The 13,962-nt window shown below is 41.8% G+C and overlaps 1 protein-coding gene across 4 annotated transcripts in view; it reads right to left on the reverse strand.

The window, feature by feature from the left end:
• Positions 1–13,962, reverse strand: part of LOC124595000 (ATP-binding cassette sub-family C member 4-like) — a 207,039-nt gene that overhangs the window by 123,507 nt on the left and 69,570 nt on the right. For all 4 annotated transcript variants that reach the window (XM_047133547.1, XM_047133545.1, XM_047133546.1 and 1 more), the window contains exon 5: positions 4,089–4,314. In XM_047133547.1, the coding sequence (XP_046989503.1) occupies positions 4,089–4,314 (226 nt within the window). The remainder of the gene's footprint in view (positions 1–4,088; positions 4,315–13,962) is intronic.

The raw sequence follows: 13,962 nt of genomic DNA on the forward strand, positions 1-13,962 counted from the left end.
TGTAGATGAACGGAATATTAACATTATGTTTCTCCATTGCTCAGCCTAATTTATATGAAACGTTGCTCACATGTGGGAAGAACACAATGGACTTTAACAGCTCCTCCTTTTCTTCATATTCTGGATGATCCCTGTAACTCCTCGTTTAAGGTGTTCTGAATTGATGTGAGGAATATCCATTGCATTTAAACACAGACTGTAGGTGTTCTAGCTCCTTTGCAAAGTTGTCTATCACACACATGTCCCCGGTGCACTATCGTACGAAGGACGCCCATTGTCTGTGAAAGCTCTTTAAATGTAAGTTTGTATTTGTGGGCTTACGGTAAACAGAACGGCTTATTGATTCATCCACTTCCCAACTGACAGACATCTAGAAAAGGAAGACAATTATTTTTCTCTACCTCCATCGTAAACTGGATATTCTCGTGAATAGAACTGGTAGAACACCTACACTTTCTGCTTGGAGACAATGGATACATTTCACATCAAATCAGAACAGCTTTATCAGTGAGTAAACGTGTTCATTCATAAGAAAGGAGCTGTACGTCTACGGCGTTCCTCCCGTATGGAGAACGTTTCATCTAAATCAGAATACTTCCGCCCACCAGTTTCCTCAAAGTCTGAAATTTCTGCCATTCTCCTCCTTGAAGATCCCTCATGGTGTGTCACATATGCTCGTAGCGCCTGTTGTCAAATACTTGCGACCGCTGTTCTCATTACCTACATATCACAAACTTAATACATGCTGCATAATTACAGTTTTAACGAAATAGATTAGAACTTTTGTGTATCGTCTCCAATCGTTCCTTGGCCATTAACAGGCAATAAAAGGTATTGTAGAAATAAACAGGTACAGAGAAATTTAAGTAGGTGCAGATAGTAGGAAAAACAAACCCGTGATGTTCAGATACGGCATTGGCAGTGTCCTGCTTTATACAGTCACGTCGTTTAAATATCTGCGCGTGACGATGCGTAGCGACATAAAATGGAACGAGCGTGTCAGGACTGGCAAGGAAGGCGAATGGACGACTTCCATTTATTTGGAGAATTTTAGGAAAGTGTGGTTCATCTGTATAGAAGACAGCATGTAGGACGCTAGTGCGACTTATTAGTGAGTACAGTCCGAGTCTGTGGGATACATACCAAGTCGGATTAAAGGAAGATACCGAATCAGTTCAGAGGTGGGTTGCGGGGTTTGTTAGTGGTTGGTTCGAACAACATTTGATACGGAGATTCTTCGGGAACTCCGACGGGAATCCCTTGGACAAATGCGACGATCTTTTTGAGGAACACTATTGAAAAACGCTGACTGTGGAACGGTTCTACTGCCGCCAACAAATTTCGCGTAAGGACCACGAACATAAGATACAAGAAATTAGGACTCATACGGATACAAATGGGCAGTCGTTTTTCCCTCGCTCTGTTTGTGAGTGGAACAGTAATGGAAATTACTGGTAGTGGTGCAGAGTATCCTCTGCCATGCACCATACGGTTGCTTGCAGAGTATGGATATAGATATCTATATAACAATAATAATAATAATAATAATAATAATAATAAGTCATACGTGAAGTATGCTAGCGGTAAGACACAATCAATGCTTTCTCTGCGCGACAGCAATGGAGATACTATCGAAGACAGTGCAGCCAAAGCAGAGTTACTAAACACGGGCTTCCGAATGCCTTCACAAAAGACGACGAAGTAAATATTCCTCAATTCGAATCAAGAACAGCTGCCAACATGAGTAACGTAGAAGTAAATATCCTCGGAGTAGTGAAGCAACTTAAATCACTTAATAGAAGCAAGTCTTCTGGTCCAGATTATATATCAATTAGGTTCCTTTCGGATTACGCTGATGCATTAGCTCCATACTTAACAATCATATACAACCGTTCGCTCGACGAAAGATCCGTACCCAAAGACGGAAAAGTTGCACAGGTGACACCAATATTCAAGAAAGGTAGTCGGGGTAATCCATCAAATTACAGGCATATATCGTTAACGTCGATATGCAGCAGGATTTTGGAACATATATTGTGTTCGAACATTACGAATTACGTCGAAGAAAACTGCCTATTGACACACCGTCAACATGGATTTAGAAAACATCGTTCTTGTGAAACAACTAGCTCTTTACTCACATGAAGTCTTGAGTGCTATTGACAAGGGATTTCAAACTGATTACGTGTTGCTGGATTTCCGGAAAGCTTTCGACACCACCACACAAGCGGCTTGTAGTGAAATTGCGTGATTATGGAATATCGTCTCAGTTGTGTGACTAGATTCGTTGTTTCCTGTAAGAATGGTCACAGTTCGTAGTAATTGAACGAAAAGTCATGGAGTAAAACAGAAGTGATCTCTGGCGTTCCCCTAGGTAGTGTTATGGGGCCCTTTGCTGTTACTGATCTATATAAACTATCTGAGAGACAATCTGAGTAGCTGTCTTAACGATGTTTGCAGATGATGCTGTCGTTTATCGAGTAGTAAAGTCATCAAGAGATCAAAACAAATTGCAAAACGATTTAGAATAGATATCAGTATGGTGCGAATATTGGCAATTGAACCTAAATATTGAAAAGTGTGAGGTCATCCACATGTGTGCTCAAAGGAATCCGTTAATCGTCGGTTACACGATAATAATCTAATGGCCGAAAGGAATTACAATTATGAACAACTTAAATTGTAAGGAACACACAGAAAATGTTGTGGGAAGGGTAACCAAAGACTGCGGTTTATTGGCAGCACACTTAGAAAATGTAACAGATCTACTAAGGAGACTGCCTACACTACGCCTGTCCGTCCTCTTTTAGAATACTGCTGCGCGATGTGGGATCCCTTAACAGATAGGACTGACGGAGTACATCCAAAAAGTTCAAAGAAGGGCAGCACGTTTTGTATTAACGCGAAAAAGGGGAGAGAGTGTCACTGAAATGATACAGGATTTGGGCTGGATATCATTAAAAGAGAGGCGTTTTTCGTTGCGACGGAATCTTCTTACGGCATTCCAATCACCAACTTTCTCCTCCGAAAGCGAAAATATTTTGTTGACACCGACCTAGATAGGGAGAAACGATCACCACGATAAAATAAGGGAAATAAGAGCTCGTACGGGAAGATATAGGTGTTCATTCTTTCCGCTCGCTAAACGAGATTGAAGCAATAGTGAAATGTGAAGGTGGTTCGATGAACCCTCTGCCGGGCACGTAAATGTGATTTGCAGATTATCCATGATGATAATATTGATGATAACAGTAGTAGTAAAGGAGCACGAATGATGAAAATGAATTCAGCATACAAACAATGAACATCTGCAATAAGAAAATTTCTGTCAATGCAAAATTGAGACTTCACCAGACAGTGATCTGCTCTTGTAACGAAAGAGTTTACGGAAGGTATAGGGACCTCGAAGAGCTGAAGATACTTAATTTAGAAGGTGTTCTTCGGACACATTCTTTGACTGGGGCAGGGGAGGATAACACAGCAAATTACATTTTCGGGTGAACAAGAGAACCGAAGTTCGCTCGGTCCAAGAGATATAAATGGATCTGGAAGAAATGAGACGACAGTAATCAGAGATACACAACAGGGATATTTTTTAAATGAAAAATTCAGACGTTCACGGGTTTCCAGGACAACTAGACTCAGAACGGATATACGGCCACGACAGCGAAGGAGGTTACAAAGTATGAGAATGAAAGAATATTGGACAGTGAGAAAGAGCAGAAGAAACGAAGCTGCCGCGAATTACGTGGTTATCAGGTGGCCAAAACGAAAATAATAATAATAATAATGTTATTTCCTTTCCTAATGACTGAACATATTTGATTACACCCTGAGACAAGCTGAAGACACTATTTAGCTCAGTGAACATTTTGTTCCATTAGTTTTCTTGTTTGCCGTTGACGAATTTTCAGTTTTGCATCTACAGCCTCTATTATTATCCTCAGAAGGCGTGAAATTTATTCTCACGAACTAGTAAAGTGCATACAATGTGCATTTTGTAAATCAAAGATAGATATTGTGGGAACAGTCCGTTAAACGTAATGAATATAACAGTATTAGTAGAGATGCAACAGTTTTTGACTTACGCTGCGACGGTAAGGTGATGAGGAAGACGGAGGCCACCCCTACGAAGGAGGACCAGCCGACGAAGCTGTGCAGCCAGTACATGACGATGGGTATCTGCAGGAAAGGCACCCACAGAAAGTGCGCCCACATGATGACACGGTCGAACCTACTCAGGTCATTCGTCATGAGGTTGACGATGTAGCCAGTTGCCGTGTTGTCCATAGTCTGCCTGCTAAGACGCAGCACCTGTCACGGAAAAGAAAAAAATCTCAATAACCTCCAGTATTTCTCTCAGAAAAATCAACAATGTTGTGCACATCAACTTTCGTATGCCAGAGCAGCTCAAGAGGTTGGAACGTTTCCTTCTGAACCTGCTGCGCTACAAAATTCACAAAATTGATTTGGCAAATTGTGACAAAGCTACTTCCTACCACCCACGCAGTTATGTCAGTTCGTGGGTGTTGTTATGGTCTTCAGTCCAGAGAGTGGTTTGATGCAGCTCTCCATGCTACTCTATCCTGTGCAAGCTGCTGCTTCTCGAAGTACCTAATGCAACCTACATCCTTCTGATTTTACTTAGTGCATTCATCTCTTTGTCTCCCTCTACGATTTTTACCCTCCAGGCTGCCCTCCAATACTAAATTGGTGATCCCCTGATGCCTAAGAACATGTCCTACCAACAGTCCCCTTCTTCTAGTCAAGTTGTGCTATAAGTGTGCCAAAATGTGGTGCTTCCTTCTGCAGGCATCCTACTCTCCAAGTCCTCATTCCACAAGACTTTCTAGTTGCCAAAATTATAGTCAGTTTCGACACCACTGTTGCCGTTAAGGGAATAATTCTAGAGCAGTAAAGAAAATTCCTGAAGAAGCTTTGCAGCAATGCATGATGAAGTGGGAGAACCCTTGGGAGAAGTATCTGAACGGAAGGCAACAAGAACTACTGATCTGTAAGTTGGATGGAAATGTTACTAACAGAGTATTTTTATGAACAAACGTCGTGTGCTTGTATGCTGGGCGTGGTAAGGGGCTACTGTAACTTTCTCAGAACAACCATATAAGAGTGTAGCCTACTACTCTTTAAGCTTTATAATTACTTTCACTTTCAGTTCATAACAGCTTGACAATCATGTAGAAAATTCTTTTTAGCAATTCCTGAGTCACTTAGGAAGAGATTAGAGTTTAACGTCCCATCGACAGAGACGTCATTGGACACAGGGAACAAGCTCCGATTAAGAAACGTTGGAGAAGGAAAGCGGCCATGCCCTTTCGAAGGAACCATCCCGGAATTCGCCTTAAGCAATTTACAGAAATAATGGAAAACGTAAATCAGGATGGCACATGCGGGTTTGAACCTTCGTCCTCCCGAGCTCAAGTCCAGTGTGTGATCCACTGTGCTACCCCGCCCTACCTGAACGACTTTTAACATCTATATTTTGTGAAAATCATTTATGCTTGGTGCTCGGCAGCGTAAGTATGGTAGACGTAGACACTGTTGCACTATATCACTATCATTCCGTTGTTCGTCACAGTTAACATCCGTTTCAATATTCTGCCATTCCATACTTTTTATATACGAAGGCGTGCTCAAAAGTAATGCCTCCGAATTTGTGTGAAAACTCAAAGCTTTTAAAATAAAACTAACTTTATCAACTTTCCACAACTTTATTCTTCATGGCTACATATTTATTACTCAAGATACGCTGGCGACGAACACATTTCTTCCAACAAGAAACCAGTTTCTTGATACTGTCACTGTAGAATGTTGTCGGAGTGATAATCTCACTACTGCTTGCACCGCTTCATCACTATGAAAGTGAAGTCTCCGAAGGTGATTTTGGAAACAGAAGAAAATAGGATAGGGCCAAGTCGAGACTATGGATGATCGATGACAGTCAACCCAAGGCAGCGAATTGCTGCAGGTGTGTGTCGTCTGGCATATCGTGCTGAAGCTAGGGATGTTCCAAATATGGACGAATCCTTAGTATCCTTACTTTCAGTTTTCTAACGGTCTCTCAGTTTTACATGCGCCACGTTACACGCTAGAATTCGGAGCGCTCTAGCGGCAGAGGGTTACAACGTGGGTCAATCAAGTGTGAAAGCTGGCCGAGTAATATAAATGACATGTGATTTCTCAACCAATATTGAGAAAGGAATAAGAAATTTGGAGGCAATACTTCTCACGACACCTCGTGTTCTACCCTTATGCCCAATTCGGTCAAGTGTGTGCGGGGGAGGCGGTGGGGTAATTAGAGAGAGAGAGAGAGAGAGAGAGAGAGAGAGAGAGAGAGAGAGAGAGAGATAAATTATCAATGTCCTTTTCAAAAAGAGCATCCCAGGACTAGACTACGTCGATTTTTGGAAACCAAGGTTTAATTACAGTTAAATATGAGAGTTTGGTTCAATTACCTAAAGAAGGAGCTGTAAATCGAATGTACGAAATAAAAAAAAGAAGCTAATTATTAGTATTCCTTACCCACGAGAGAATTTATGGAAATTCGACCTGATATAAGCAGCTTGGTCATGAAGGTTGTCACTAATTCCCTTAATACTTTTTTGAGATTATATGTTCCCTGTTGAAATTATTCTTCATTAATCAACGCCGCAAATGCCTACACTCTACTAATATTGTTTTGTTGCTGCCCATTCAGCTGGAGTGAAGAGACCCCGCATTCATAGCGGCTAAGCTGAGGATGGGTATGTTGTGGGGCCGACTTTGGGTATATACAAATGCTAGAGGCAATAGCGAGGATATTTCCACAGTGGATCACCTTCCTACGTCTGCAGTACTCAACAGATGCCCTTATATTAGTAGATGTGACTAAGTTGTCGAAAGAGCAGAAACAAAATAGGCACACTGGAGGAGTTCTAATAGGCGACTGATGTGTCAGTAACAACTGCTAACTTATGAAATACTGTACTTGATGATATAGTGAAATTTCATTACTCGTGAAAATAAGGTCCATATAACTCTAAAAAATACCTGAACTCCGAAAACCACGACGATACTTCTGCCCCTACAGCAAAAATAATTAAAATACCCAATGATTTTGATTTTTTAAAATAATAAAGCATCATGAAATATTTAAAGAATCTCTCACTTCATACGTTAGGCAATGGTTACTAAAGATGCCAATCATTCGTGATTGACGTCTTTCATAAAATCCGAGAACTAATTTTAGAGGCAGTTCGTAAATACCTTGTAATTGGTGACGGCTCTTTCGCAGCACTTCGTACCAATTTAAAATTACCAAGGAAATAATTGTACCGAGCTTCTAATAACTAGGAGAATACAAGATGACTTGGACAGGATTTGTGATTGGCGTAAAGAATGGCAGCTAACTCTAAATATAGATAAATGTAAATTAATGCAGATGAATAGGAAAAAGAATCCCGTAATGTTTGAATACTCCATTAGTAGTGTAGCGCTTGACACAGTCACGTCGATTAAATATTTGGGCGTAACATTGCAGAGCGATATGAAGTGGGACAAGCATGTAATGGCAGTTGTGGGGAAGGCGGATAGTCGTCTTCGGATCATTGGTAGAATTTTGGAAAGATGTGGTTCATCTGTAAAGGACACCGCTTATAAAACACTAATACAACCTATTCTTGAGTACTGCTCGAGAGTTTGGGATCCCTATCAGGTCGGATTGAGGGAGGACATAGAAGCAATTCAGAGGCGGGCTGCTAGATTTGTTACTGGTAGGTTTGATCATCACGCAAGTGTTACGGAAATGCTTCAGGAACTCGGGTGGGGGTCTCTAGAGAAAAGGAGGCGTTCTTTTCGTGAATCGCTACTGAGAACCAGCATTTGAGGCTGACTGCAGTACAATTTTACTGCCACCAACTTACATTTCGCGGAGAGACCACAAAGGTAAGAGAGATTAGGGCTCGCGCAGAGGCATATAGGCAGTCATTTTTCCCTCGTTTTGTTTGGGAGTGGAACAGGAAGAGAAGATGCTAGTTGTGGTACGAGGTACCCTCCGCCACGCACCGTATGGTGGATTGCGGAGTATGTATGTAGATGTACTGAACAACTTACAGCTACTGTAAGAATACCTTTCCTTTCAATTTTGCGTCACAAGAATCGGTAAACTAACCTAAGTATTTGGAGCATGAGTAGGAATAGTGGGATCATCAACAAGAATACTTATTCCTGCTGAACTGGGGTCACTTGCGTGTCGAACCACTGTCGTGACTGCGAGATACCACGGTAGGGAAGATGGTATTTCAGAACTACGGCCAAGTAATTTTCAGGCAAAAATTACTACAACAGTGTACACGCCATCCTTATCAGCGTTCTTGGCAACACACTGCCGCTGGTGATTTTCAAACCATTGTCTGATTACCGCAGGGTATGCAAGTAAACGTTAATGTACGAAGAAGACAGGTTGAACACTGACCCGTTTACTGCTATAGTTAGAATTAATTTCGCCATAAGCTTATCTAGCTGGACGATAACAAACCAAACATTTCGACAAAGCGAGTAAGACCGCAAGTGTCAAAAATATTTTAAGCGAACTGCATTTGAAAAAAATAGTACAGAGCAACATTGGAAATAATCCCTTTCGGTATACGCGTAGAACAAAATTGCCTTCTCCATCAAGTGCAGATCTGACCCCCAGAAAGAAAACTTCGCGCAAAACTCAACTCATCACTCTTCATATATGATTGCCCGAGATGTACGGACAGTGGTAACAAGACTGTTTTAAAGTTGCTGGAATGATTTATTAATGTGAAGAACTGTGAAGTTTCACCACGGCTTGGAAGCCATGTTGAACTGTGGGTTCTATCAGTAGGTAAACTAATTCGAAGGTCTGAAGAAGGTAATATGATACAGCCACATATTGGATCACGCATAATGGGACACTGTGGTGTTAAAACGAATCTTCTGGTAGATAGTGATTTATTTAGACTTTCTGGAAACTATGGATTCGGTGCCATGCCGACATATGCTAAATAAAATACATCCGTGTGGAATATTCGACAAGTGTCTCACTGGACGGAACTATTTGTCTGGCAGAACTTAACACTTTATCCTGCATGGAAAGGCAACCTTAGAGGGATATTCCCCACATGCCCTCGAGCCCAGCCCGTGAAGTGTTACAGATTCATAACAATTCGCGTCGTACAGTCACCTACATCCTGAAATCTTTGATACTTGTCTTTTGGCGCAAACTACGAAAATATTTCATACACTCATGCAATGGTTCCGTAAAGAATACTACGAAAAAATAGTACTAGTATGCGCTCGCATAAATGCACACAATTTGCTCAGCTCCATTGGTGAATGAAGCCCTAGTTAAATTTTCCCTCAGTCAAGAACTGATTGTGTACAGGTTTATATGTAGACATAGGCATCATAAAGATGCGTTAAATGAGCGACAAAGACACGTCTCCGTGTTAATTGCGTAAGCACTAATCTGGCATCAACATACGTGATAATGCCGGCGCTTAACTTTAGACTGATACAATGCCCGTACTGACGGGTCTTTGGTGTCGTGTAGGCAGCAGCTATTGTGAGGATTGGCCCTGATCCTATGCATACTACTTGTGCAATAACAGTGAACTATTTGAAATGGTGTACTTAAAGCATTTTAGATAATTATTCATTCAGTTCCTCCCTGTAACAGAGACCTTTTGTTCCGATGCGCATACAAATATGAAGCAAAGCACAATATGATGTATGAAATATTCTGTGTCTTAAAACTAAGAACCTTATTTCTCTAATCACTTTCTCTTTTTTCTAACAGATTTACTCGCACTGACCCGAAAGAACTACATTATTTGCCTATTTTATAAGACATATGTTTAACGATTCTGAAGAAATCTGTCGACCGTTATCCTTGCTTCTAAGCACTGGTTTCCGGAAAGTATACACCTGTCCGCAAGAAACTTCAAGATGATTGGGGATCAGAGAACTCTCCCCTCATCGTGCAGATACACAAGACAGGAATGATGCAGAAATACATTCTTTAGTGGCAACACTTCGTTGGCAAGAATAAAATTTCTACCCAGGTCCGCGAAAAGCATCTGAAAGTAGAGAGAGCATTTCAGGAGCATGGTTTCTGATAAACAGAGCGCATAACTTTCATGAAAGCCAGAGTAACAGCCGAAAAGACTACCAGTGACGCTTTTTTGCTATTTAATCTGTCAACTGGTTGGGTTTATTTCCCTCGTGGTGGTACGAAAAACATTTCTAATTCTCACCGCTATTCAGACGTCAGTCTACTTCGAGCTATTTTCCGTACAGCTTTCCTCTTAATATCAAATTGTATCTGATGGAAAAACCGGTAACAGGACCTTTTCAACTGAATTACTTTATAACTATCACGCATGGAGTGAATTACTTCTCCCCTGCAATAGGAAATAATTCCCTGATCAATAGCCTGCAGCGTTTTCTAGCATGAGCTACACCGCCAAACATTCGAGCCATTAGACAAATGTAAAAAAGTAAGTAAAAACAAGAACTGACAAGCGAAATATCACATATTATGTAAAGATAAGCTTGTAATCCTTGTGGGTAAAAATACAACACGTGGAAAACAAGGCTTTGCCTCAGGTTTTACATTGGAGATTTTGTTCACAATGAGCGGTGGTGGCGTGGAGTCATGAAGGCTAGTAAATCATCGATACTAACAGCAATATTCTACAAAACTTCCTGGCCGATTAAAAGTGTGTGCCGGACCGAGACTCGAACTCGGGATGTTTGCCTTCCGTGAGCAAGTGCTCTACGACAGAGTCTGTCCGCCACAGTTTTAATCAGCGTACAAACTGTTGCAGAGTGAAAATTTCATTCTCTAGCCATTATCTAGCTAATTGTACCTGTTTATTCTTACCACGATAGTAGATGGTCAAGATCCTGGGTGTGTATCGACCTAAAATCGGCGCGGACGTTACTGGTGGCGATAACAGCACAACCGACATCCTTGACTCTGCATGCAAAGCTTTTATTCGCTTTTGAATATATTGGTGGTCTAAAGATCTGAAGGGCCAAAGAAACTGGTATAGGCATGTGTATCCAAATACAGAGATCTGTGAACAGGTAGAAGACGTCGCTGCGGTCGGCAACGCCTATATACGGCAAGTGCCTGGCGCAGTTGTTAGAGCCATTACTGCTATTATAATGGCAGGTTATCAAGATTTAAGTGAGTTTGAACGTGTTGTTATCGTAGACGCACGAGCGATGGGGCACAGCATCTCCGAGGTAGCGATGAAGTGGGGACTGTACCGTGAATATCAGGAAGTGCAACCCTTCAGCAAATTGCTGCAGATTTCAATACTGGGCCATCAACAAGTATCTGCGTGCGAACCATTCAACGAAACATCATCGATATAGGCTTTCAGAACCGAATGCCCGCTCGTGTACTCTTGATGACTGCATGACACAAAGCTTTACGCCTCGCCTGGGTCCGTCAACACCGACATTGGGCTGTCGATGGCTAGAAACATGTTGCCTGGTCAGACGAGTCTCGTTTCAAATTGTATTGAGCGGTTGGACGTGTACGGATATGGAGCCAACCTCATGAATCCATGGGCCCTGCATGTCAGCAGGGGACTGTTCAAGCTGGTGGACGCTCTGTAATGGTGTGGGGCGTGTGCAGTTGGAGTGATATGGAGATACGACTGAAAGGTGACACATACGTAAGCATCCTGTCTGATCATCTGCATCCATTGACGTCCATTGTGCATTCCGACAGACTTGGAAAATTCCAGCAAAACAATGCGCTCACACGTCCAAAACTGCTGCAGAGTGGCTCCAGGAACTCTCTTCCGAGCTTAAACTCCTCCGCTGGTCACCAAACTTAGGTGAGTCCACGCCACGTCGTGTTGAGACACTTTTGTGAGCTCCCGGGGACTACACGATACCGGGCAGGTGTACCAGTTTCTTTGCTCTTCAGTGTATCAGTACTACAATTCAGTCAGGCTCTACCATGAAAGTGAGAAATTAGCAGACAAATAGACGTATTTCAAGTAACAGAAGTTGCCGTGTTGTACATTCTACTCTTGTCTTAATCGTCACCCCTAATTCTTTAAGGAATCGAACTTCCACATGTAAACGTCATATCTCGCGATCTGTGTGTCTTACAATAATATAATTTTGCACGTACATTCAGTGGTATACGTGAATACTATCTGAAAAATGTGTTTGAAACGGAGTTAGTAGTAACGAAGTAATAAATTTAAAGTCATGCCTGATGCTGCAGTTTACCTACATGAACAGTGGAAATTTAAGCAATAAACTGTTTTTCCTTTCATAGTTTTATGGACGGGATCAGCGAGAAAAAGTGAAAGCACGCCAAAAATTTTTTGGAAGTCGCAAAGTGCTCTCTTTTTGAAATACTGAATGAATATAGTCCGGCGAACTTGCGCACCAAGAGTTACACTGCCGCAAGACATAATACACAAAGTTTGTAACTAATTCTTATTGTATTTAACCTTTAAAATAAGATTATAGTTCTTAATGGTTTAGGACAACATTTCATATTTTTTGTCACCCTTGGAAGCTATTACATAGACAACCTGCAACTGGGATCGTGCAACAGGTTACCCTTTGGCACTCTATATAGATCCGCCATCAAAGTGCAAATGAGGACTCTCAGTGAAGTAAAAAGTTATCCATTTCGTAGCGTGGTGATCCAGGCACCAGAATTTAGACTGAGGAAAAAGAAAAGTCTTTGTTGTAATGTTGAAATTACTGTTTATTGATTCATTAATCTACATCTACATCTACATTGATACTCCGCAAGCCACCCAACGGTGTGTGGCGGAGGGCACTTTACGTGCCACTGTCATTACCTCCCTTTCCTGTTCCAGTCGCGTATGGTTCGCGGGAAGAACGACTGTCTGAAAGCCTCCGTGCGCGCTCTAATCTCTCTAATTTTACATTCGTGATCTCCTCGGGAGGTATAAGTAGGGGGAAGCAATATATTCGATACCTCATCCAGAAACGCACCCTCTCGAAACCTGGCGAGCAATCTACACCGCGATGCAGAGCGCCTCTCTTGCAGAGTCTGCCACTTGAGTTTATTAAACATCTCCGTAACGCTTTCACGGTTACCAAATAACCCTGTGACGAAACGCGCCGCTCTTCTTTGGATCTTCTCTATCTCCTCCGTCAGACCGATCTGGTACGGATCCCACACTGATGAGCAATACTCAAGTATAGGTCGAACGAGTGTTTTGTAAGCCACCTCCTTTGTTGATGGACTACATTTTCTAAGGACTCTCCCAATGAATCTCAACCTGGTACCCGCCTTACCAACAATTAATTTTATATGATCATTCCACTTCAAATCGTTCCGCACGCATACTCCCAGATATTTTACAGAAGTAACTGCTACCAGTGTTTGTTCCGCTAACATATAATCATACAATAAAGGATCCTTCTTTCTATGTATTCGCAATACATTACATTTGTCTATGTTAAGGGTCAGTTGCCACTCCCTGCACCAAGTGCCTATCCGCTGCAGATCTTCCTGCATTTCGCTACAATTTTCTAATGCTGCAACTTCTCTGTATACTACAGCATCATCCGCGAAAAGCCGCATGGAACTTCCGACACTATCTACTAGATCATTTATATATATTGTGAAAAGCAATGGTCCCATAACACTCCCCTGTGGCACGCCAGAGGTTACTTTTACGTCTGTAGACGTCTCTCCATTGATAACAACATGCTGTGTTCTGTTTGCTAAAAACTCTTCAATCCAGCCACACAGCTGGTCTGATATTCCGTAGGCTCTTACTTTGTTTATCAGGCGACAGTGCGGAACTGTATCGAACGCCTTCCGGAAGTCAAGAAAAATAGCATCTACCTGGAAGCACGTTTCGGCTAATTTAAGGCATCTTCAGACTGGCCGGCAATGTTAATAAACAAGTTATGGATATCGAT

The sequence above is a fragment of the Schistocerca americana genome, chromosome 2 (genome assembly GCF_021461395.2).
Source record: "Schistocerca americana isolate TAMUIC-IGC-003095 chromosome 2, iqSchAmer2.1, whole genome shotgun sequence".
Taxonomy (NCBI): Eukaryota; Metazoa; Arthropoda; class Insecta; order Orthoptera; family Acrididae; genus Schistocerca; species Schistocerca americana.